General features: G+C 36.2%; 1 protein-coding gene across 2 annotated transcripts; it reads right to left on the reverse strand.

The window, feature by feature from the left end:
* Positions 1-65: 65 nt before the first annotated feature.
* On the reverse strand, positions 66-26,362 carry LOC127938224 (pre-mRNA 3'-end-processing factor FIP1). Of its 2 annotated transcripts, none has more exons than XM_052534688.1 (15): positions 25,599-26,362; positions 23,934-23,979; positions 22,738-22,783; positions 22,565-22,638; positions 22,333-22,382; positions 21,587-21,679; positions 21,343-21,470; positions 20,385-20,428; positions 17,330-17,429; positions 17,115-17,247; positions 13,490-13,541; positions 9,587-9,645; positions 8,309-8,513; positions 2,071-2,217; positions 66-991 (listed from the first exon to the last, which is right to left on the reverse strand). In XM_052534688.1, exons 1-15 carry the CDS (start codon positions 25,669-25,671, stop codon positions 844-846), a joined length of 1,398 nt encoding a protein of 465 aa, XP_052390648.1. In that variant the 5' UTR covers positions 25,672-26,362; the 3' UTR covers positions 66-843. The 2 variants fall into 2 exon arrangements, with proteins under 2 accessions (XP_052390648.1, XP_052390646.1); XM_052534686.1 differs by having other exon boundaries at positions 22,565-22,662.
* Positions 26,363-26,410: the final 48 nt, after the last annotated feature.

The following is a 26,410-nucleotide window of genomic DNA, read 5'->3' on the forward strand; positions in this document are numbered from 1 at the left end:
ATGTATACACACACACACACACACACACACACAAAAATACATTATATATATTTTATTTTGAAAAATGTTTACAAAGGCTGGATGTTTGTAATAATATTTCAGTATTCTTGTTTTATAGTATTTTACATCAGTTTAAAGGCGCTATAACTTTAATATATAATTTATTTTTGTGATGGAAAGCATCATTTTCAGCATCATTACTTCAAAGGCACGTGATCCTTCAGAAAACATTCTATAATATGCTGATTTGGTGCTCAATAAATATTTCTGATTATTATAAATGTTGAAAACCGTTATACTGCATAATATTGTTGAGAAAAGCATTTTTCAGGATTATTTGATGAATAAAAAATGTTTACTGTTAGTTTTGATGACTTTAATGCATTTTTGCTGAATAATGTATTAATTTCAATTAAGTTTTAAGGCCAGTACATCTGTTGGTGATCTTGACTCTAAATCATGGTTCACACACATTTACAATTCTTGATTATGTTTATAATGATTTTTCTTCAACAAAATTAACATTTGGCACAACAAAAATACAAATTTGTATTAACAAAACAATAATAAATCAATTAATAAATACATTTTTAAATAAAAATTGTGTTCTTTGTTGACCACCTTTTAATTTTTTTTTAAATAATATTTTCAGGAAATTAAATGCTAAATTGATAAAATGGTAACATAAATAGGTTTATCAAGTGTCTGTGCATACTAGTGCATACTATTAATCAGAATCTATTCACAGTTGGTCACTCAGGCTCTGACTGGTGATAAAACTAATGATCTTTTACTAAAGACCTCCTATTGGTCCACAAACGGGCTCACCAGCTGGCCATGGAGTTATTCTGTGGCCTCTGACTGGTTCTCCTGGTCCACATTGCACTCCTCGCTGGGCTCAAGACTTCCTCGGCTGTGTCTAGAGCGTTTCTGCCTGTGTCTCCTGTGGCTATCTGCGTCATCACTATCATGACGCCTCCTGCTGCTTCCACTAATGAGAGTGACAGAGAGAAGGTCGTCACATGATCTATATATATATTATGGTTATATAAGATGCTTTGCCCCCAATGAATATCACCTTTGTGTGTTATTCTGAAGGATGTGACTGATGTGAAGCTCTAATGGCATTTTTTGTATGTGGACATATTGTACATGCATTTGGTATGCTGTAAAAATTTTGTCACACCTTATTTTACGGTCCAATTCTCACTATTAACTAACAATTAACTATGACCTTTGCCTAAATAAACTCCTATTTACTGCTTATTAATAGTTGGTAAGGTTGTTGTTAAGTTTAGGTATTGAGTAGGATTAAGGATGTAATCATATGGTCATGCACAATATGTGCTTAATAAGCACTAATAAACAGCTAATATACATGCTAATAAGCAACTAGTTAATAGTGAAAACTGGTCCCTATACTAAAGTGTTACTGTAAGTTTTGATCTAACCCCTAAAATGCATTATTATCTACACATTCAGCAATACTGAAAAAAATTGTTCGCCCAAAAATCTAAATTCTTTCATTAATTACTCAACCTCATGTCATTCCAAACCCGTAAGACCTTCGTTCATCTTCGGAACACGCATTAAGATATTTTTGCTGAATTCTGAGAGCTTTCTGGTCCTTCATAGAGAGCAATGAAACTGAAACGTTAACAGGCCACGCGGCATAATAAGGGCATCGTTAAAATAGTCCAAATGACATCAGTCCTTGAATGTGGTGGTTCCCTTGCTGTCTATGCAGGGTCAGAAAACTCTCGGATTGAATCAAAAATATATGAATTTGTGCTCCTAAGATGAACAAACGTCTTACAGGTTTAGAAGACATAAGGGTGAGTAATTAATGACAGAATTTTCTTTTTTTGGGGTGAATTACCCCTTTAAACCCATAACTAGATAGAATATTATAAAATAGATGTCAAATGTTATATAATAGATTTAAAAAAAAAAAAATAGAAAGTTCACTGCAAGGACATTTTCTACCCATTATCTGGGGCATTTTAGTTAGCTTTGTTATTTTTCTTTTACTGTCCAGCACCCTGGTGAGTTTCTGACCCGGTGTGTTACCTGCGTGAGGATCTATGTTGTTCATTCCTGTCTCTGTGTCTTCTTTCTCGATGTCTGTCTCTCACTCCTTCTCTTCCCGAGCTTTCTCGGTACCTCTCGCTTCCGTAATGACGGTGATCCCTGTGTCGAGACACACGCTCCTCCTCACTGCACACACATGTAGAACAACATGTCTGTTATAAAACAGAGCATGTTTCTGAGCATTCACTTCACTTCACATGTCACTTCACTAAGATGATTTGGTTAGCTACATATGTAGGGCAGCATCCTACAGTAACTGTAAAGGAACCTCAAAAGCAATGGCTGGAATGCTCAAACTTTGCACGTCACACAAGTAACATTCTCCATGGCAAATTGGCAGTTGTTCTCAACAGAGTTTGACTTTAACATGTTGCTAAGCTTATGACAGTTTCAAAATCATTACAATTGTACACTGACTTCTAATAAGACGAATGGCCTGCGTTTAAAAAGATAACTATGAAAATAACAATATTAGCATGCCACTTTAAGTGCTCAAAAATTGAATGGAATCTATTTGGCTGTCAATGTTTTTATCGTTTATCACCTAAGAAATATTCTGAAAGTGATTTCAATGCTATTGTCCCTCTGTTTTTATCGTTATAACTGTTGTGTGGACTTGTTTTTTTTTTTCATCTTCTTTTTTTTTTTTTTTTTTTTTTTTACAATGATCAATAAATCATTTAATTATCAACCTAGGCATGAACAGCCTTCAAAGCTAGTGGAAACTTCTTCATTTTTGCTCCAGCATTATCTAAACACTTACTCAATAAATGTTAAAATGTAACACTTGTCAGGTATCATTTTATCATTAAGAACTTCATATTCCAATGTAAGTAGTAACCGTTTTAATCAAGCTTCCCCAACATGGTTAACATATACTGCACAATTGGAATGACTGATTAATTTCAAATATATAAAAATTATTGTGCATATTAACAAGGTTGGGGCCACACAAACGCACTGCATCTCTCTGAAATGGCTCAACCTGCAGCTGTTATGATGTACAGTATTCGGTAACACTTTAGAATAAGGTTCCATTAGTTAATGTTAGTGAATGTATTAATTAACATGAACAAACAATGAATAAAACAATTTATTACTGTATTTATTCATCTTCGTTAATGTTAGTTAATGAAAATACAGTTATTCATTGTCAGTTCATGGTAATTCACAGTGCATTAACTAATGTTAACAAGCACAACTTTTGAATTAAATAATGCATTAGTAAATGTTGAAATTAACATGAACTAAGGCTTATAAATGCTGTAGAAGGATTGTTCTTGCTTAGTTCATGTTAACGAAAGTAGTTAACTAACATTAACTAATGGAACCTTATTCTAAAGTGTTACCCAGTATTCTAATGAATGGTTCTGATTACACATTTACCACATTCTCTCTTTTTCTCTGTGCACATTCACACAGAAAAAGAGAGAGACGAACTCAATAACTTGATCACTCCATCTGTAATTACCAGTCAGTTGAAACCTCCGGCCCTGTGGTGCTGTGCAATAGATTGGTCTTGGAAACACTAATTAGATGATAGGGGACAAAAGACCTTGTGGTGGCAGTGGTCAGTGTGAGGCACTTGTGGAGTGTGTGCGATCGCTCCACACAGTCAAATGTTTTTGTTTCACTCAAAGGCACCATTCACCCAAAAATGAACACTCCACTGCTATAAACCTTTTCGATGAACTATGTCTTTCAGTAACTCCGACATTTCCTCTCTTTGCATTTCTCATAGTTAGTCAAATGATATCTTCGTTACTGTTAGTGGCTGCTAACAGAAACCCGCTAACACGTGAATCTGTGTTTTCTTTTTTTTTTTAAGCTGTTTATTAAGAATTACAACCATATACATGCCCCATGTATAAAGGCACAATGAGTAAAACATGATGTGATTGTCTGTCTTCTGTGTGTGTGTAGGTGTCGTGCCAGCTGGACTGAAGACATGCCAGTCCTCTCTCTATGCCACAGGAATGAGATCATATCTAGGGGACAAGTGTTCACCAAATGTCCAACCAGCTGCTAAGAGCATCACCAGCCAGATTAAGGGCTAAGTGAGAAAAGAAGAAAGAAGTAAATGAAGCAGACTGCCAGTTCAGGTGTTGTTGATCTCTTTGTGCTGATCTTGTTATTGTGTTCGGCCCTGTTTACACCTGGTATTAATATTCACCTTGGGTGATCTGAGCATGAGTGATCAGGCAAAACAATAAAGGTACCTGTTTGATATTACAAGTACTATGAAAGAAGTAATCTTTGGATGTGCCCATCTGTGATTAAGATATTTAGTTTGAGGTACTATGCTACTGTAGATAATAATGAGCAGAGCTATATTATACTTTGTCATCTGTCTATAAAGATAATCAGAACTTGCGCTCCTGTTCAAAAAAATTAATACTTTTACTCAGCAAGGACACATTAAATGGATCAAATGCGACAAAGTAATTTATAATATTACAAAATGCTTATATTTCAAATAAACTATTTTCTCAAAAATGTATATATAAACTTTCTATTCATCAAACAATCATGGAAAAAAATGTATCATGATTTCCAAAATAAAAAATAAAATGATAATATAAAAAGCCAGGCTACACAAAACTTTGTTACTTGTTTCTATAGCAAAAAAAAAAATATATATATATATATATATATATATATATATATATATATATATATATATATATATAAAGTGAAGTGAAGTGACATTCAGCCAAGTATGGTGACCCATACTCAGAATTTGTGCTCTGCATTTAACCCATCCGAAATTCACACACACAGAGCAGTGAACACACGCACACACACTGTGAGCACACACCCGGAGCAGTGGGCAGCCATTTATGCTGCGGCGCCCGGGGAGCAGTTGGGGGTTCGATGCCTTGCTCAAGGGCACCTAAGTCGTGGTATTGAAGGTGGAGAGAGAGCTGTACATGCACTAATATATATATATATATATATTAAATCAATATTTTAAAATGAATATTTTAAAATGTCATCATTTAAATTGTCAGATGTGATGTTTTGAGAGTAATTTACTTTTGTCAGATCCATTAAACTATTCAATGTATATTAAAAAAAATGAACAGTATATTATGTATTCTGTAGTATATTATCTATATGCATCCATTTACTTTTATTAAAATTTTATTCAAATTTGCATTACTTGTTACATCACAAGATGTCCTAAGTGTCATGGTTCCGATGAGGGATGAAGCGAGGACGATGGGCTTTTATGGACGATTGATAGTAAAAACGAAACAAAAGCAAACACAAACTACCCCGAGGGCAGGCTCGCCAGCACAGGGCACAGCACGGCAACAAGAAAATCTGACACACACAACAGGAACTACTAACATATACCAAAGGACCAGCACAGGACTGCAGACTCCAGGATAATAAATATGGAGACAAACGAGGAGGGTAACAAAGGAGACACAGGTGGAGCAACTGAAACAACTTGGGCCCACATTTATGGCTTCATGCAGCAGGTTCATGATACCCAGAAATACTGACAGGGAATCCATGATTGCTGAAGACTCTGGATTGACTGCCTTTTTGTGATGAGGCACTGGAGTGGCAGTTCATCTTACTGATCACATCTTTTGCGCGGCGGGATGTTTGACTCGTGAAAAATAATCACATTGTCTGTTTTTACAAAAACTGATTTACTTGATGTACGTCAAAATACGAACAGAATTGTCGTTAGTACAAGCAGCACTTGCTGTGAGGTGGGAGCGAGCAGCCGGCAGAAGATTCCGCAGCCTTCCTTGAACAGTTCATGATTTCTGATTTATGTACTGCGTAAGGAGGGCTTTGATTGGATGATGACAGGTATCGGTGATCATTCTCAAGAGATCAGCACTGATGCTGTTGTATCAGTCAGTGGTTAGATCAGCATAGTAGTCAAAAAAATCGGAAAAGGGAGGTCACGTACAGGTCACATACAAATAAATTAGGCCCAAATACGGGACATCCCGGCTTGTGTATGGTAAACAGAATTGTTGTCGTTCTCTTAGCATGTGGCAGACCGTGATGAATTGTGCAGTTTCAGTGTTGATATGATATAAAACAGTGATGGAGAGGACAAATATTCGTCAGTGTATATCATTTGTTGGTCAGTTGGTTCTCTGCTCTCTCAGAGCAATGGCACAGATGCTAAGCCGCTAACATACCCTCAAAGCCTTGGCATGTGCAGCTGTGTGTGACAACATTAATCCTCATACCATGCCAAAAGTGTGTGTGGCTTCGCACAGGCCCAGCATGAGTCAGAAGACTCATGTGGAGATTTGACAGTCATTTTATTTAGCACGTTGTCACACTTTTTGATTAAAAAGCAACCCTTAAGGCACTAAAGAGGACATACTCATACAGATATTGAGATATGGTCACTTATGTTCATGTGAAGTGAGAGCAAGAGAAAGCTTATCTAAAAGAGCAAGAGCATGTTGACTTCATAAGTGTGACAGACCGGTGTGTTTCTCCACTGTCCTACTGCCCTGTTTTAATCTCAGATCTCTCCACATGTGACATCACACTGAATATTGCCACCACAGCAACGACTAAAAATGTTCAAGTAAAAGCAAACTAAATATAAATTGGCCAAAAGTGAAAATTCCTTTCAAACTGTAAGACTTTCTTCTGTGGTACACAGTAATTCTAAAGAATTTGTTGGTTGCTTTGGGTGAATTGACGCATGGCCAAGTTTGATGACCCATACTCGGAATTTGTGCATTGCATTTAACCCATCCAAGTGCACACATACAGTATTGAAGACACACATGGGGCAGTGGTCAGCCATATTGCTGCGGCGCCAAGGGAGCAGTTAGGGGTTTGGCGCCTTGAGCAAGGGTCTCACCTCAGTCGTGGTATTGAGAGAGGAAGAGAGCACTGGTTATTCACTCCCCGACTCTCTAACCATTAGGCCACGACTGCCCCTTTGCTGCATTAAGTTACAATGAAAGATAACTGAAGTTGCCAAGCTACAAAACAGATGCAAATCACCATAAAATAAACCATAGAAATGGTCCATATGACTCTATTTCACCTCTTCTGAAAGAGTTAATTTGTTGTTAAGTTCTTTAAAAAAGAATATTGTTTCAGTTCACAAATAAATAAATCTAAATCACTCAATGATCTGATCATCATCAGTCAATCATTTCAGTCTGTTTCCCAAAAAAGCTGTCATGGCTTCATACTTGTAATATGAAGCAGATCTGATAAACCCCTTTTTATTTTGCTTCATTTTTGAGGCATTAAAAGCTCTACACACGCTGTAGACTAGGGGTTGAAAGACAGTCTTTTTTTAAAGTTGACATTTAGGAAAGTTGAGTCTGACTAGTTGCTGATGATTCATTAAGGAACAAATAAGCCTGAACTTTGAGCTGAGACTCGAACACCATGTGCACAGCTATTACATATGACACAGTGCTGTCCAAATGGCTATAGCTTCTATAACAGCTAATTTTTAACAGTTCTTTTGTCTTTGTGTCGTTATATTTCTCAGATTTCTGCTCATTCTAAATCAGATGCAGACAAAGTAGCAGAGTAATGTTTACATTTACTTTTATATGAACGCATTAATGAGAAAGCAATCGAGTGTGAAATAATTCTACCTGCAGGCATCTAGAACTAGAACTTTTCAGTTTCAAAGCTATTTTATTGAGAAATCACAGAACGGTGTTGCACTACTGAATGATTCTGTGTGCTACTGTCTGTCTACAAGCAACTGTTTGTAGCCAATGTGTGTGCGTTACAATGCAGCAGCGCATTAGATTAGAATGGCGATTAACTTACTGTACAATAAGCTGTTTAAAACGTGCATTCTCCCATTCAATTACGAGCATCCAGATGGTATAATGACACAAGTGTTGTGAAGCGCTTTCAGAGTATGCATTTATTTATAATTTTAATTGTTTGTAAATGGAGCGTGTATGTGGAGTTCAAAGATTTCTTATCCTGTTGCACTTGTTTCTTATCCAGCACCCAGTCAATGCCCAGCTTAATGAGTCATGGCAGAGCATTAAATTCGATGAGCTTGACTAGCTTGACTGTAGAAAAAAACAATTGCTACAAATTTCTAGTTTGTGTTTCTCAGAGGAATGGAAGTAATGCTAGTTTAGAATGACACAAGTCAAACAATTGCACAGATCTTAAAAACAGCTACAATTCGACATTCAATTAACCTTGCTATATTGAGACTGTTAATTGACTGTCCTACCTTCTGTGCTCTTGGGAGGAGGGGCTGTGTTCTCGATCAGTTTCTCTATACCGCTCTCTCTCCTGCTCTTGGTCTTTTGTGTGTCCTCTTTCTCTGGCTTTCTCTCTAACCCTTTCCTTGTTATGACGGGTGTAGTTTTCCCATGCCTTGCTGCTGTCTATCACACCTGACCATGAAGCCACGCCCACTGCAGGTGTATACACACCTGGAAAAAAGAAAACAAAATGATTTAAGCAGCAGACAGGAATGCATATCTATTGATATTAAATATAATAATAATATACAATTAAATAAATATATAATTCATCTATGTATCTATCTATCTACATGCATACGAACAATGATTTACAATAGTGAGATTAATTAAATAAAAAAAGCTATATTAAAAAAGCCATAGCAGTTTTATGCAGCACATTTTTGCTGAATATTTAAACTGCACATTTGAGACAGATGGCAGGATAACAGCTTGCTTTTACTAGAACAGCTATTGCTTTCTCTCTGCCTCTCTTTTACTCACAAACATGAATACAACAATGACTGAAAGCTCACAGTGACGATAACTGCTTTAGCCTCTTGAGCACGCCCAAATCATTACAACATGCAGAGGTTAACAAGGCAACGGCAGGTTTTCTGACATGCTCATTTTTCTCTGTGTGTGTATGTCCTTGTTAACCTCTGCCTGCAACAATGATGTGTGCTGGACTGCAGTGGAAATGCTTGCAGTGCATTTCTATGCTCAGTGGCTGGAAACGCATCCCTCTAAAGGTCAACAGGACGTGTGTCTGTGTTTGTGGGTGTGTAGTGATGATGAGAGGATGTTGAGTATGATAACACTTTGTATACAGCATCTGTAGTTTTTTTTTTTTTTTTTTTTTGACTGGCAGTCCAGGACTTTGGATGCTCCAATTAAGACCAAATTCAGGTTCCAAACTAAATATTTTCTCACTATTCGCTACAAGATGTTTGGAAAACCCACAAGGAAATGTTCCTCAAACACAGACTTCCTTTCCCACACACACATAATTCAGGAGCCAATGAAAATTCTAAATGTTCCATAAGCAAGTTTATTTCATTTCCCAAGTCCAAAATGTATTGCCTAACCTTTGAATCAATAAAAATTAGGATTAGGTTATAGGCGATTAGGTTATAACGGTCATAGAACCAAAGGTGATTAGGCTTTTTTTTTTTTTTTACAATCACTCAACAAAATGTATTCATTAGTTTTACCCAAGATTACTAGTGTAGTGCATGACTTTCTTAAACTTTCAATGTTCATACCTGCAGGGAAGGGGTAAGGTGTAGCAGAGCGTCGATCATAGCCTCCCAAACGTCCACTGCTGTAATAAAATAGATAACGTTAGCGCTGACAGTGTGGTTAAATCATCTGCTATTTTGAAAGGTTCTTATTTAAAATATTTAAAGTAGTTTGAGTTTTTTCTTTTATGAATTCAAATGTATGCACATACACATTAATCTGACTTTTCGTTTTTCTCTTTCAGGAAAAGGAGGTGCTGTAACATATTCAAATATGATTTACTTTGCCCAAATTGACCCTTGTGAACAAAGCAAGACCCCATTATTTTTAACTAACAACAAAGAGAGAGGAATAAATAGAGCATTCCAACAAAATAGGCGAAAAGGAAAAGGAAAGAAAGAGGTAGTCAGACCTTTTTACAATGATCAAAAGACGTTCCTCTGTTTAAGAGCTCAATTTCTTCATTGTTTGATGTTACTGGCATTAACTCAAAGTGCAGCATGTGCCCTGTAACGTGCCAGCAGTGTGCAACTACATGTGTGATAATGTGAGGAGATATAGCTCTGGCAAACACACCACTGGTGATCCATAAACCCTGGATGACTGCACCACTTCCGGGGCGTTCTGCAGGAGTAGAAGTTAAGTTTGTGTGTACAAGAAATCACATCCAGCAGGACTCCTTATGGTTTAGGTGTTGGTTAAGAGTGTACAGTTTCTATTAATATCTCTGAAAAACATGCCGCTTTTCTGGTTTCTCTTTCTCTTTGTCTTTCTCCCTTGCTCTATCCCACTTATTCTTTTCTCTTGCTTATGAACCCTTTTAAATTCAGCCAACTACAATACATGTTGAGTATGTCTTATCCCTTCACTCTTGCTTTATGTCTATATACAGGAGAGCAGACAAAAGAAGATGAGAGGAGGAATTTGTGATAATCAATGTTAAATTATCTCGCAGTTACAATCTCACTCCTGAGGTAAGCCTTAATTAGCGACTGGCTCATTAAGACAGCTAATCATTGCAGAATTTGACCCTACTGGACTCACAGTAATGGCTGTGCAAAGTTGCTGCCCATCCAGTAGGCTGTTCCACATTGCTCAGGTAAGTAACCGTATCAACAACACAATTATTATTGATATTCCACAACATGTGATGAGGGATTGTTGACAAGTAATGAGTTATACTGGATGTGGATGCCAAGTCTCAAGACATCTATTCAAACACAGTGAAAGCAATTTGCCTTCAATTGAACATTAGTGTCTCTGCCTAAAAAGTTGTGGAAAATGGACTTCCTAGACATGTAAATTCTCTTGTTGACTGGAGAGCCAAAGTAGGATAAATTTAAAGCAGAAGGAAAGGTATTGTGCTTTTGAAATGATGTCCCAGAGAGCACTATTTCAGGGATGTCCCTCAGGGCTTTGAATAAGGACCCTTTAAATTTACTATATTTAACCAGAATGTGATGTTTATGTGTGACAAATGAGCATGTACATGACAGAGAGGACAGAAAAAGAGAGAGTATAAGAAGAAAAGTGAGTTTTTTGGCATGATGGTGTGAGAGGAAGTGATTCATGAATTATACAGTCCTTGGTTGGCAGGGTTCGGATGAACGGAAACTCCTTCAAGGATGTTTGGACTTGGCAGACACACTGAGACGTGAGAAGAACCATTCTTTAAACAACAGAAAAAAAGTATGAAAAAAAGCTAACTTAAGGACCGGGAAACGGGAGAAAAAAATTGAGGAAGCTGGGTCAGAAATGGTGAAAAAAGTATAAAAATAGCACAAATAAAAAGAGGTAAAGAGGATAAAAATAATACAAAATAATGCCAACAGACAGATTTTTGTTTCTTTTCATTTGCCGTAATGTATATATATATATATATATATATATATATATATATATATATATATACATACATACATACGGTATATATAAAATGTACCCATGATTTCCCTGCAGCATTAAAACAATTGGCACTGAACCACACAAATGTTCTGCAGATGATGATGCCTGTCAAACTTTGAGCGGGAGTAAATCTAAAAAAAAGTTGGGGGAAGATAGAAAGGCCAAGACTTGGCTGTTTGTCTTGGGGAGAAAGGGAGGAAGAGTATGAGGCATAGATGGATGGGGAGTTCGTTCTGGATGCCTGTAAACAGGAGGCTGGAGTCACAAACATGGCCACCCTGTCTGTGTCTGTCTCTGCCTTATTAGGCATTTGACTGGGTGGGGGACATTCTTTTAACCGTATTTTAGTCCTAAGAAGATAAGTTACAGTGTCAGACAGAGCTGAAAAGCAAATAAGTATGTGTACAAAGAGACAGACACACACACACACGTAACCACCTTAAACACACGTTTGATAGCTTCCAAGCACAGGGATAAGCTGAAAGAGCTGGATCAAACTGAATAAGTAATTCTGTGTGTATGGAAGAAAGACAGTCACAGTGGATTAACTGAAGCAGATGGGAGTTTAGTGCATTTGTCTTGATTTCTCTTCTTCTAAGTCTGGGGTGAAACTTTGATGAGCTGCCCTACATACTGCAGGCAGGAACTGAGACAGAAGTAACGAGTCTGATACAGCTTTTGTAGCTGCAGCCAAGATTTCCTGTCCCATAAACTCCATGAAGGCTGCCAATCATAGCTTTAAGAAGAGCCAGCCATCTCTGTCATGAGGGACACTGAATGTTTGAGCCTAATAACTTTCAAACTTACATAACCATTTACATTCATCTTTACATATATTTTTTCTGTGATATTTTCTTTTGGTAGTGATAATTTACCATATAACAGTCTGCTATAAGAAAAATATTGTGCCCACTGGTAGTAGCATTTATTTGCATGTGCTGTTGGGGTTGTTTTAGCACACAATTAATTAATTATGCTAATCCGGTACAGTAGCAAACACGTGTCTCATTTAAGCATTACACCATTTAAAAGTAAATGTCTTTTCTTTTGGCCTACTGCTTGCTTTCTCAAGACAGTAAAAGGTAATAGAACTGACTAAAACTATGTGTCCATTCAAGTCGCGAAATATACACTACCATTCAAAAGGTATTTTTGGAAAGAAATTAATACTTTTATTCAGCAAGGATGCATTAAACAGATTAAAAGGGACAGTAACTGCATTTACAATGTTAGAAAAGATTTCAAATAAATGCTGTTCTTTTGAACTTTCTATTTAAAAAATCCTGAAAAATAAGCATCACCGTTTCCACCAAAATATTAAACAGCACAGCTGCTTTCAACATTTATAATAAGAAGAAATGTTTGAGCAGCAAATCAGCATATTCGAATGATTTCTGAAGGTTCGCGTGACACTGAAAACTAGAGTAATGGCTGCTGGAAATTCAGCTTTACCATCGCAGGAATAAATTACATTTGAAAATATATATATTTTAAATTACAATAATAGTAATCATAATTCAACAGCATTACCTTTAAAATATGTATTCACAAATAAATAAATAAATAAATAAGCAAGCTTAGTTTGCACACATTTTAGATTTGTTTTCTTATTTTGGTGTTTCCATTCTTAAATTTTTTGCTACATCTCAAAATTTGCATAAAATATATGGATGGACAATCGACCACTGACTTCATTTGAATATAAACTGATATTCAGGCATTCTGAGACACAGCTGTTCTGCAAAGACGTAGCATTATTAAGTCTCTTTCACAAGCTCTACCTCTTTCTCTCTCCCTTTCTTTCTCTGTCTTTCTTTTTCTCCTTCTTTTGCCTGTATAGTGACCTGCTATGGTCTTGCTTCGTCTTTCTGCTACATCTCCTTTGTCTCTCTCTCCAATTTCTATATGACACCAACCTGGACATATATACACACATGATCAATATTTCAAACACAAACCCTGCTATAATGCATTACAATCAACCAGTAAGAAAAAAATAGCACTTGAATATGAACACTTACCTATCTAATGGTGGTATCATAGGTGGAGGGGCCCCGGGAGGTAATGGGAAACCTGAAACGGCAGACATAAACTGATTTTATGTGAATTATGATATGGGGAAATCAAATTTATAAGCATTAAAAATGAGGAATATTAAAATCATAAGTGTACATGCAGTACAATTATTTTCAAATGTCTTCATATGATTTCATTTATTATAAAAAATGCATGTTTGAGTCTGTGTGCGTATGTCCAGATGTCCTGACTTCCAATGACTCAACACTGTTTATGACACATCCAGACAGGATTCAACAAACTCAGTGGCCTGCAACTTTTACTGCCCCGCTAACCGTGACGCCCTCCTTAAATGCGTGTGTAAAACAAATGGGCCTTCGCAGCACCCCCAAAAAACACATTCTCCATCACATGGCTGAGACACTCTTATCTGCTTTGATCACACTTAGCCACAGACTCACAAACATTCATGCACATCTGGGCACCATCCCACTTTTGTTTTTCCACAGACCCCTGATGGGGGCCAGCTCCAAAAGATACGTTTTCAACGACAACAAAAACGACTGGAAAAGGCTGAAAGAAAAACAGTAATTTGAGAAACCCAGAAATCACGCAGTTCTGGCTAACACAGAACGAGGCAGAAATGGAGCGCAACTCCAACGCATGCATCCACTCACACAGAGCCTCGCAAATCATCTGTGCTGTCCTTGAAACTTCACAGTCCTCTAAGAAAGTATGTACTTTGTGAACTATGCCCTAAACTACTCTAAACTACTTTTTAGTCTGCCTGTGGATGCTATGCTAATTTATGTCAGAGATCTGTTGCAAGCTCTAGAATAGTTCAGTAAGATCACAGATCTGCTTGTAGTGCACATTAATAGATGCTCCAAACACTGTTTCTGTGTCATGAGTTTGGCAGTGTGTATTTTGATCAATGGGGCAAAACAGACTACACAAAAAATAAAATGTCAAATATATGGTATCATTTTACAAAAAGCTTCAATTTGTCAACATTAGATCATGCATAAACTATGAAGAACAATATATATATATATATATATATATATATATATATATATATATATATATATATATATATATATATATATATATATATATATATATACACACACACACACACATATATATAGTTATAGTTTAAACTAAAATAATTAAGAAATTGTGTATATACATACATACATAAATACATACATACATACATACATACATACATACATACATACATATATATATATATATATACACACACATTTATACCCGTACACGTTTCTATAGGATCATGTGAGACTAAAGACTGCAGTACTGGCTGCTGAAAATTCAGCTTTGTCATCACATAAATGAATTGCATTTGCATAACATGGACAAGTTACTATAAATTGTAATAACATTTCTTAATATTACAGTTTTGGTCAAATCTCATAAAAAAAAAAAACATTGAAAAATCTTTAAAATTAGTGTATTCATGTTTGTTCAAAATACAGAATATGTACAATCTGAAGTGTATACATCTGTATACACTTCATAAAAAAAAACCTGTATAGATCGACATTAAAAAATGCTGTAAAAGTATATTGCATTCTAAGTTCATGCCAATGCATTACCAATAATGTTAAAGTACACAACCTTACTCTATTGTGCTACCAAACACATTTACTACAATAAATAAATTAATGAATTTCTTTAATTTGTTTTGTGTGTGTGTGAGAGAGAGACAGAGTTGACAGTATCATAAGTATTTTCTTCTTCTTTTTTTTATATATATATATTGTGTAAAGGGTGCTTAAATGTACTTTATGAATGTTTGCAACCATTAATGTCCTCTAAAAGTATCACAGCGGATCACTCTTTTTGTAATATAATATAATATAATCCCCTAAATAGAATAACTGTATAAATACAAATCCTCTCCTAACAAATCTGTCATTAAATTATGACATGAATGAAAAAAAAAAAACTTCATTTAATCAAACCATTCCTCTCCTAACAACTGGCTCTCTCCATCTTCCCCCCTCAGCACATTTTCAGTGCCACGATTCTGCTAGCATGCCACTTTTTCATTCTTCCCGCCCTGAGCTATTTTTAGTCACACGCAGCACATTAATGACACAAAAGGAACAGCGTGGCCGTAACGGGATGGTGATATCCGCAGGGGGAGTGAGTCAAAAATAGAGAGGCCTATAACTTAAAGATGGGGAGGTGGGCTTCTATGATAAAACGAAAAAGGCCTGTTCTGGATTATAGGCTGAACTTCAAAGGCTAGGCCTGACCAGGAAGTTTGATATTTTGACTGTATTAAAAAGGATGAGCGGGTCCTGAGTGTGAGTCTGTAAGTGAGAGGTCTGAGTGGGCCAGTGGAGGGGTGGCAGGATTTGGCAGAAGGGGATTTTTTTGATGGAGCTTTGAAGCAGAAGAGGGGTAGGGTTAAGAGAGCTCAAATATAGAAGTTCTGTTAAAAATGTGGAGGTGCAGCATCTGAGCAGGAAGTTAGGTCTGTGCTGCAGAGGAAAACCTGGAGAGAATTACACACACCTGGATACAGACACACCAGCTCAAGCGCATATGTTCTCAGACTCCTACAGAGACACATGCATGCTCAATATTTAGTCACTGTCAAATGAAAAACACACAGCTGCTGCAGCTCATCTGGTTTAGCACCTGAACTCTAACTTTGAACCTTAAGCACACAGCATTTTGGGGCATCATGGGACATTTCACTGCATTCTGAATCACAGACCTAGTGTGCAATATTTGAATGGCGAAAAACACATACTTATAAGTAAAAAAAAAAGAAGCTATGTTTTTAAAATATAAATATACACTACTGGTCAGTAATTTGGGGTCAGTAATTTTTTTTCCTTTCTTTTTTTTTTTATAAAATCAATACTTTTATTCAGCAAGGATGTGTTAAATTGATAAAAAGTGCAGTTCTTTTTAACCTTTTATTCATCAAATATATTAGACAGCAGAACTGTTTCCAACACTCATAATAAATCAGAATATTAGAATGATTTCTAAATGATCATGTGATAGACTGGGTGTTACATGTGACACTGAAGGCTGGAGTAATGATGCTGAAAAATTCAGCTTTGCATCACAGGAGTAATTTTTTTATTTTTTAAGTATATTCAAATAGAAAACTATTATTTTAAGTTGTAATAATATTTCACAATATTACTGTTTTTTTCTGTATTTTTGATCAAATAAATGCAGGCTTGATGAGCAGAAGAAACTTCTTTCAAAAACATTAAAAATATTAATGTTTCCAAACTTTTCGTCTGTACTGTATACATTACAATATATTCTGAAAAATAACATTAACATTTCTAATTTAATCTTATTAATAGTATTATGCGGATTGACCTGCTGGTTATGAGAATAATCTGATTTACATTTAATAAGCTGGTTAATATGCTGCTCTGTGTCACTATCGGACGTGTTCTGCTTGATTTTGCAGATATTAAAAGTGAGAGTTTTGTTCAAGGACATACTGAAGGAAAACCCACAATGTGGTAACATTCACATGCTACTACGTCACTACACAGCACAGACCCGTACCTTTTCTGCTGACACAGTGAGTGTGCATGAGTGTACAGCACGGAGCTCACTTACCAGGTGGTGGTATGAGGGGAAGTGTGGTGCTGATGGAGGGAGGAGGGAAAGGTGGAGGTGGGATATTGGGAGGAAAGAAGGGCAGCAGCTTTGGGGAAGATAGCTCTGTGTCCGAGGATTGCTCTGACACAACCTGAAATAACACGAGTATATGAGATCAGTACTCTATATTTACAGCGATTCACTCTGTGTCCATCAAACAAGCAAAAACACACCTGGACGTTATTTTCATCAGCACTGTGACGTCTTCTTCCTTCCACGCGACTTATGGTCCCTGCTTGCCCTCCGATAACACTGATCCCACCACTTGACTTCCTGCATTCACACCCACACACATAAATCAAAGTTGGATCATTATGTTGAGTCCATATGTGTGAGTGAGGAGGATGAAATGTGCGTTACACACTAAACGCCATTTAATGAACCACAAAAGGTTCTTTTTTTGTGCTATAGCATACTTGGAACACACACAAACAGACAATCTCAGTCAATGCGATTTTCGTGCTGATCTGGGAAATCTCTGATGTGCTCAACATATTTTAAGCTCATGTACACACAGCAGTCATACGCTTGCGCGAATGTGTGGTAGTCATCACCATTCATAAATCTTCAAGTCTCCTGAAACAAGGCTACAAATACTCGCTGTAATGCACAAATGAACTGGGCAATAACCTATTTCAGTCACTAAAAATTAATCAGATAGAACAGAGCACATTAATGCTGCATTAAACATTATGCATGCTGCAAGGATTCAAGAGTCTAAGTAACACAGTCAGCTTTCTTATTGTTTCTGTCTTGCTGGGGAAGTTTGGGACAGAGTAAAGGCGGTCGCACACCGGACGAGACGCGCCGCGTCGCGTCGCGCCACATGTAGGACAACTCTAAGAGTCATCTACAAGGCAAAAACACACACTCATACAAATGTAAAAGCCTTAAACTGGCACACTTCTGATGTCACCTACTTTCAGCAGACACAACAGACGATTTAAGTGCTATATCCTCTCATGCTTTTATGAAAAGGTACACATAAAAAATTCACACCCCAGCCTTGGCTCTGCAGTCTGCTGTCATTTTTATTTTAAACCTCAGCAATCTATGTCATGCAGTAAATATTTTAGACAGATTTTTCAATTTAAAAGGATGTTCACACCAAAATAAAAATTCTGTCATCTGTCTAACGAATGGGACAACTAAAACAGAGACTGTTGGCAGCCTGCATGTGGCAGCCATTGTAAATCTGCAAAACCACAAGTCCACATGAAGCATGTCGTTTGGGACAGGGCCTAAAACTTCCTTCATATCTGTATCTTAACAAAAGGTTTTTTTTTTTTGTTGTGCATAGAGAGGGTTGACTATGAAAGTGGTCATTATGAGATCACATGACCAGTTGATTATTACTCACGTTCTCTTGCTAAACCCCTTGTAACGCTTTTACTTGTGGAATAAAGTAATCATGGCTAATATATCAGCAAATATAAGTTTGTAGCATTAGTACCAAAAACTTGGCAGCTACAGTAGGTGTCCGTTTTAGCTCAATATGACACAATATCAATCAGTGCAACATGAAAAAAAATTTGCAGAGTGCACTTCTGTGAAAGACAAAATAAGAATTTTTTTTAGAACATTTCAACCGTCAGTGGGGTCCAAAACATTATTGTAAACAATGACTGTTTGAATATTAAAACAGATGTCTGCTTTTGTGTTTCACGATGAAATAGAAGTAGTGACATTTTTTTTATTAATTTTTTTTTGTATTGTGATGCACAGCCGAGTGTGACACATTACCTCAAATATAACATAGGAAAAGGAGTCGGTTCTATGCATCAGTTTTTGATGTGATTTTATTATGTGGGCATTGCACTCCAATTGAGGCAGATGAACATAAGCTTGCAGGGGTGTAGGACTAAATGATTGGAGAAGCCCAGCATACATCACCAGAGAGAAGTCTGACATCTTCCAGAAGATTCAGATATGACATTTCGATTAAAAATGATGTTTTCAAAAATAAAACATGGATGAATTTTTCACAATAAGATCAATAACATGCATTCAATCGTGCTGACTTTAAGTAAGTCCCATTTATTAAGCATGCAGTACCTGCATATGCACATGAATTCATGTAAAAACATTGCATTTTAATGGGGCTGAACAAGATCGAATGACAATCTCTGTTAAGACCCTTTTGATTCTGAAAATGCCACATCATGCTCTGTGTTTAAATGGGCGTACAGTGACTGACTCCTGCATCCTGTCTGTACGTGTATGTGTAATAATGAAAGCTGGACTGTTGCTTTACCCTTGAATGCTCCAGTTCATACACGTCCCCCTGAGCGAGGCATAACCTTCAACTGATTGAGGAGAGGTTCAAGGAATGGCTGATTAAAAATCACCCCCGCTAACTCCTGCCCAGGACCAAAGAGAGTCTGGACCACCAGGGCTGAACCGTGGCGTGTGTGTATTTGTGTTGTGTCTCTCAGAAAAGTATTAGTGAAATATTATAGGTTTCAACAGTCAGGATGTTTTCTTCAGGGGAGAACAGAAAACAAGAGCTGATAGAAATCAAATGGGAAAAAAAAGGATTTTTTTTACTACTATACAGGGCTCATAATATAAGTACAGAGCATTTGGGACAACAGCAGAAAGCCATTATCATGTAATGATGCTGTTACTGGTAACATGGCTAGCACGCACAGTAAATAAGCAACCATTAAGAGTGCTACACTGCCCTTATGCCAAACAATTCAACTGCACGAGATGATTCAAGAACAAATATAGAGAAAACAGCAACAGAAATGACATCAAGTATACTGTAGTTATTCTACGTCCTCTTCTTTACAGATTCTTGATATAGTTTATTTATAGTCACATTGTATGCAAAGGCTGACTAGCCTTCTCTGACATCACATAATTTGCATCATTGGTACACCTTTTAAGATCAATTTAATCAACTGATTACAGACAGCTGATTGTAGCCAATGCATCAGTGCATGGACTGAGTTTGAAAGGAGATTGTTGCATCCACTATACTAGGAAAACACTTAAAAAGACCTGAAATCGCTTTTAAATGGTTTCAGGATTAAAGCCAAAGCCAAAATTTTGGCCAATTTCAGTGTTTTAAAGAGAAAGCATACCAATAAAGTGAAAATTCTGTTCCCATATACTCTCCCTTATGTTGTTCCAAGAAGTAAAATGTGTGCAATGTGTGTGTAATGGGTTGGTTGTTTCTCTTGATTGGTTCATACTGATGCGTTTGATAAAGGGTTGGTGTACCTGGTTGAGTGTTCTGACAGATCATTACTAGAACTCCGATGAACCTGGGGAGAGAGAGCACACACTTATATGTATACATTTACATTTATGCATTTAGAAGACACTTTTATCCGAAGCAACTTACAGTGCATTCAGGCTATACTTTTTTTTTTTTTTTCACCTAACATGTGTTCTCTGGAAATCGAACCCACAAACTTTTGCGCTGTTAACGCAATGCTCTGCCACTGAGCCACAGGAACCTAAACATGTAGTGTATACACACTCATTCTACATACCCAATTGTTCCAAAAACTCATGAGCCACCTACAGAAGCAGTATTTTAAGTCACCATAGGCAAAGTAAAAGTTGTTCCAAAAGTTACGAATCCAGTTAGCTGCCTTCTCCTAAGATTTTGTTTTAGCCTAATTCTAAGGCATTTTTGCATGTGGTGAATGCAGCCCCAGAATGCTCTGCACTGAGCTCAATGGAAAAAAGAACAAATCTGGCAGACAAGGCAAAAGAAAGGTTCACAAACTAAAATAACATACAATTATGATAAAATAAAATATTTAAAAAAAGATGTGTGTTTGATCACCTGCAATACGTCTATAGGACGTTTTCTATCAGATGTCAAATAGACATTTAGAAAATGTCTTTAAGATGTTTATGATTTAGATTGTATGTTAAATTGACATCTTAAAGACGTTTATACACAGCAGATGCTTTCCAGATGAAGTGATCTTTAACAGACATCTTGCAGACATACATGTGCTATCTGGAAAAAGAGCTGATTATTGTGCCGTTAGCTCAGCAACATAATAATATCAGACTGTTGGAAACATTTGCAAATCGTTCATGATGCATTCAAGTCATGTCAAAAACATTATATTTCTGAGTTGAGTGCAACTGTTATTATCAACATCTTAGCATGAACAATCATGGTAGAAGTAAGGGCATATTTTATTTATGTTAAATGTACCATTATTTTGCTTAATGACCCCAGGCTCAGGATCTCTAGGCTCATGCGTAGTCGTCTCTGTTTGTCACAGTAAGCCTTCCAGGTGTCCTCATTAAAACCATAGTTAAAGTAGTCAGACAGCTCTGCACCTGCGTTTATACACAACACACGCTGTTAGGTGTACTAGATATAGATTCCTATATATATGAATTAGAGGTTGAATAACACACAAACACTTCACACATCCTAATGCAATCAACTGCACCTGGCTTCCTCCATGGCTTCTCCTCAAAGGACTCCACATCCACCTTCAGGACATTGCCTTCAGCATCCAGATCCAGCCCTCTGGACTTGGAGCCTGACTCACAGCAGATAAGATTTTAGAGGCTGGATCTCACACCCATATTAAACCAAACCCAGAGAAATATCCTAAAGGGATTCTCAGCAGCACAGTTCAGTCAGGTTTAAATTTAAGCTTCCTTTCTGGAATGCATGATAGCAATTTAAGAAATATAAGACATAGAATATGTATTTTTTATTATAAATACTCTGGAAATATTTTAACTTTTTGAACGGAAATGTTCTATAAGTTTAATAATAATAATTTGAATTAATTTTAAAAGTGGAATGTCACTTTACAGTGTCATAATGCAATTGTAGGCATGACAGTCTCTCCATTTCTTTCGACATAGCTCCCCATCATATTTTTATTACAATAACAACAGGGCACAAAATAGGGATGGACATTGAGATGTCATTTCATTTTCAAATTAACAGTCAGTGAAAGGAAATTCTACATTCAGAAAACGTTAACCTCAGGAGGCTGAACTACTAATTACAAGAGCTAGATTCTTTTCTATTATTGATAAACAATATATTTGTAATTGGGTGGAAATTGAAGTATAAATAATGCAGGATTGTACAAAAAATTGTGAGGCACATTGCATTGTTGGTAATTATAATAAGCAAATATTTAAAAAAAGATTGTACTGCAATGAGTATCATTATTACCTGATACAGAGGTCTTTATGTTCAGACTAACAGAACTAGAACCAAATGACCTACAGAGTAAACCACAAACAGACCATTAATTATCATTATAGCAATTTATTAGACCCAGAATACTTTAAGATGTCATCAGTATCTCTGTTTGACACGAGACAACTTGACACAGTGACATACATATATATATAATTAAACTATAACTATGTATATAACTAAAATGTTTGTGAGAATTACTCACGAGCCCTGAGATCCGCCTGTTTTAATGTCACCGATGGTCACACAGACATCATCATCACTGTCTGATTCACTCTCCTTTGTGAGGGAAAAACAAAATGGCTGTTTGTAAAGGTAAATGAATGCCCTAGATAATCACAACCAACCGAAATAGATCTTTTTTTTTTTAACTAGCACCTGGTAATTGAGTCCACTCACTCCATCAACATCACCAATCAGAGCACTGCAGAAGAAGAGATGCGTTTATAATTAACCATTTAGATTGTACAAATAATGTGTCTATTACCGGTAAATGATCACATAAATGATCAAGATTCAGTTACATCTTCAAACTAGGGAATGATATAGATTATATTTAGCTAAATGGCAGTTTGGGAAAAAAGATATATAAAAAGGGATTTAGTTAGTTTAAGTGAGGCCTATATCACTGCGGCCTCATCAGGCTTATTTAAGGCCAATGCAGTGTGAGGGAAAATTCTCGCTTGGGTTTGAGTTTTTCCCCCGACTCTAATGAAGGTGAAGCAATCCAACCGATGAAAAACGCTGTGTCAACTCCAAGAAACAGCTAACACGTCTCGACATAATGCCGGGAAGCAGAGGAATAAAACAATGGTTAATATTCCTTCTCACTCCTACCTCAGTGAGCACATAAGAGGAGCTTATACTGTATTAGCCCTGTGCACATCCAATGCTGAATTTAACAAGCGTCCAAAGAGTTCCACCAGACACATGTGGCTTGATCCACTTTGGGAGCATTTTTGAAAAGAGGTCTATCAGCAAAGATTTGTCACATACCGCTAATGTGCACATATGGTCATTACAAAGCGGGCATTAAATGTACATGCTTCATTTGTACAACGCTTCTTGCCCTAAAAGGAAATAAATGTGTCAGCCTCTTTTGTTCTGAATGGGCACACTCATTTAAAGTGACCTGAAAATTTCTGAGATTGCCAGGAGCAGAAAATCCCAAGACGACAGAGAGTTGAACTGTGCATGTGTTTGTGTTTGGGCCATGTATTAAAGTAAATGCTGATGGAGTACATTTCTAAATGCAAATGAAATCAAATATGAGGAAGAGCTTATTCAAATAGCTTTAAAAAAAAAAGATTAATAAATCAACTGCCTGATTAAATCTAAGATGTCAACAAAAATACTGCAGTAATTAAAACCAAGGTCTTTGCACCATTGTGTACTCTAAAATTTCTGCCTTTTTCAATGCAGTTGTGAACGGTGTAGTCTACAAAAGTTTGGATAAGCATCCATTCATAAAGACTTTAAAAGATAAATGTTTTTTAGCATTTTAGATAAAGATGCTAAAACATGAAAAGTTCTACTCATCAACAAGCTAAACACATTTTGTTGGGCATCCTCACCTGAAAACTTCCTTTTCTGTTGTCTCTTCTTCTTCAAAATTGTCATCTATTTATGAAAAAGAAGTAGAAAATAGGACAAGATTTGTTTTTACATGGAAACAGACAGTTAAAGAAGTTTAAAGTTATTGCTTTAGTTGTTTTTTAACACTATAAAGCCTACTCTTGACATATGTGACCCTGGACCACAAAACCAGTCTTAAGTGTCAATTTTTCAAAATTAAGATTTATAGATCATATGGAAGCTGAATAAATAAGAGTTCCATTGATGTATGGTTTATTAGGGTAGGGCACTGTTTGGCTTTGATACAACTATTTGAAAATCTGGAATCTAAGGGTGTAAAAAAAAAATCTAAATACTGAGAAAATCGCTTTTGAAGTTGTCCAAAAGAAGAAGTTCTAAGCAATGTATATTACTAATCAAAAATTACGTTTTTATATATTTACGCTAGGAAATTTATAAATTATCTTCATGGAACATGATCTTTACTCAATAGCCTAATGATTTGTGGCATAATAGAAAAATCGATAATTCTGCCCCATACAATGTTTTTTAGTTTTTGTTTTTGGCGATTGCTAAAAATATACCCCAGCGAGACTGGTTTTGTACTCCAGGGTCACATATTTGACATGCAAATTTTATTTGTAAGGGATTTAAATGATCAACAAGATCACAAGCTTTCTGTCATCAGATAGTTTCTTCCTTTTTATTTTATTATTTATTTATTTATAATTATATTATTATTATAATTTTAAAAGCATTCACTTTCAGGTCATAGTGTGTGTCCATTTTAGTAAATAAATGTAATGTAACTTTTCTATTGTTATTGGACTGAAACTTACTTTTTTTTCTTTCCTTTTTTAAGTTATAAAAGTATACAGGTACTATTAATAAGATTAATTATATACAAATAATGTTAAAATGTTTTTGTGGAACATGTATTTGCCCATTTCTCTCAATCATCATTGTATTACCTTGCACTGCATATTTTGCTTACCACAGTAAAAAATAAATAAATAAATAAATAAATACAGATCATAAAACTAGGCATTTTAAATACATGTGAAACTGTTCTTACTGTTATTGTATATGTCAAGCTTTAGAGGGTTAAGGACCTCATTTGAATCATACTGATTTCAAACAAACGAACTTGAATGGAAAAATGTAAATACGATTTTAAAACCTGATATTTAAAATGTCAACTCTATAGTACAATGTATAGGTTTTTCTTTTCTCAGATTCATCTCTGTTGGACATGATAGGGCATTGGTCATGTCCTATGCCATATTTGATACGGGAAAAAATTTTAAATAAAACAAAATAAACAATATTCTGAAGAGCTGTCCAACTTTGATCAGATGCTATTAAATGCATCAGCACTTCCTACATGATGCTGTTACGTTAGATGTGTATCAATGTATTCTTGCCATATGTTCTCTGTAAGGGTTGATTTGAAAGTAAATGTTATGAAACGCGTGCAGCTGAATAATTAACGGTTTCTGATGTAATAAACTTAGGATTAGATCCTTTCTTAAACACGTGTGCTTTTGGTTTTGGTAGATGTTGGAGTAATGCTTTTCCATCTCACCACGAGGAAGTTTGTTTTGCTTTTCTGAATCACTTAAGACAGTTTTGAAAGTTGAATCATCAGTGTGTTTATTTCTCACCTCCATAGAGCCAGTCTGTCTCGTCATCAGCGCTCTCATCAGCTGTTTTCTCTGTCACCTCTCTTGTGGACATGATCTCCTCCGGGGTTTTGCTCTTTTGCTTTGAGATTTGAGATCTCAGTTTAACCCAGTGGTTCGCCGAGTTCGACAAAGTAACTTTGCGTAGTGTGATAATAGTTTTAGGGTCTACCGACACAGCTGTCACAGTGACACGCCGCGTGTTGGTGTAGCAGGTGCGCGTTACCAAAGAAACACATCTCACTGCTCGCGCACGTGTGCGGGAGACGCAGGAAGTTCAACTTCAACACATCAATATACTAATTACAGGCAACGTTTGTTTGTTTGTTTTCTCGCGTCAGTTTATTTATCTTTGCATCAAGTTCAAATGACTGTATTTTATTCCATTATTATGACAAGAAACATGTCAACGTATTTTTTTAACAGACAAATCGTTTACTTGACTCTGACACTAGCTTTTTAAATATCACAAAATGTTGAACAATTAGCATAATTAAAGGCAACCACGAAAAACATCGTTTTTATCAAATAATACTGAGACAAAATATTAATTAGTATATCGGCCTCTTAATCAATGCCTCTTGATAAGCAAATTTCCCACATTGTGCGTTGTAAATCAACGGATGTGTATATGCAGTCATTTAAAGTATTTTTTGCTTTGCTTTTCTTGTTATTGTTAAAGAATTAATAGTGGCTTTCAAAACTCCCAGCTGATAGTTACACTATGACGCATAATTATCGCGACGCCTCTCTCTGCGCCACGCCCCCTTCGAGACTCACATGGGTTTGTTTTG

This window comes from Carassius gibelio, chromosome A20 (genome assembly GCF_023724105.1).
Source record: "Carassius gibelio isolate Cgi1373 ecotype wild population from Czech Republic chromosome A20, carGib1.2-hapl.c, whole genome shotgun sequence".
In the NCBI taxonomy this organism is placed as follows: domain Eukaryota; kingdom Metazoa; phylum Chordata; class Actinopteri; order Cypriniformes; family Cyprinidae; genus Carassius; species Carassius gibelio.

Excerpts from the sequence above, each read along its gene's own strand:
- LOC127938224 (XM_052534686.1), bottom strand. The coding sequence starts at position 25,671 with ATGTCCACAAGAGAGGTGACAGAGAAAACAGCTGATGAGAGCGCTGAT. Across the intron at positions 20,429-21,342 it reads GGTCATTAAGCAAAATAATG|GTTCATCGGAGTTCTAGTAA; the intron begins GTACATTTAACA and ends CTCTCTCCCCAG. Across the intron at positions 9,646-13,489 it reads ATGATACCACCATTAGATAG|CAGTGGACGTTTGGGAGGCT; the intron begins GTAAGTGTTCAT and ends ATTTTATTACAG.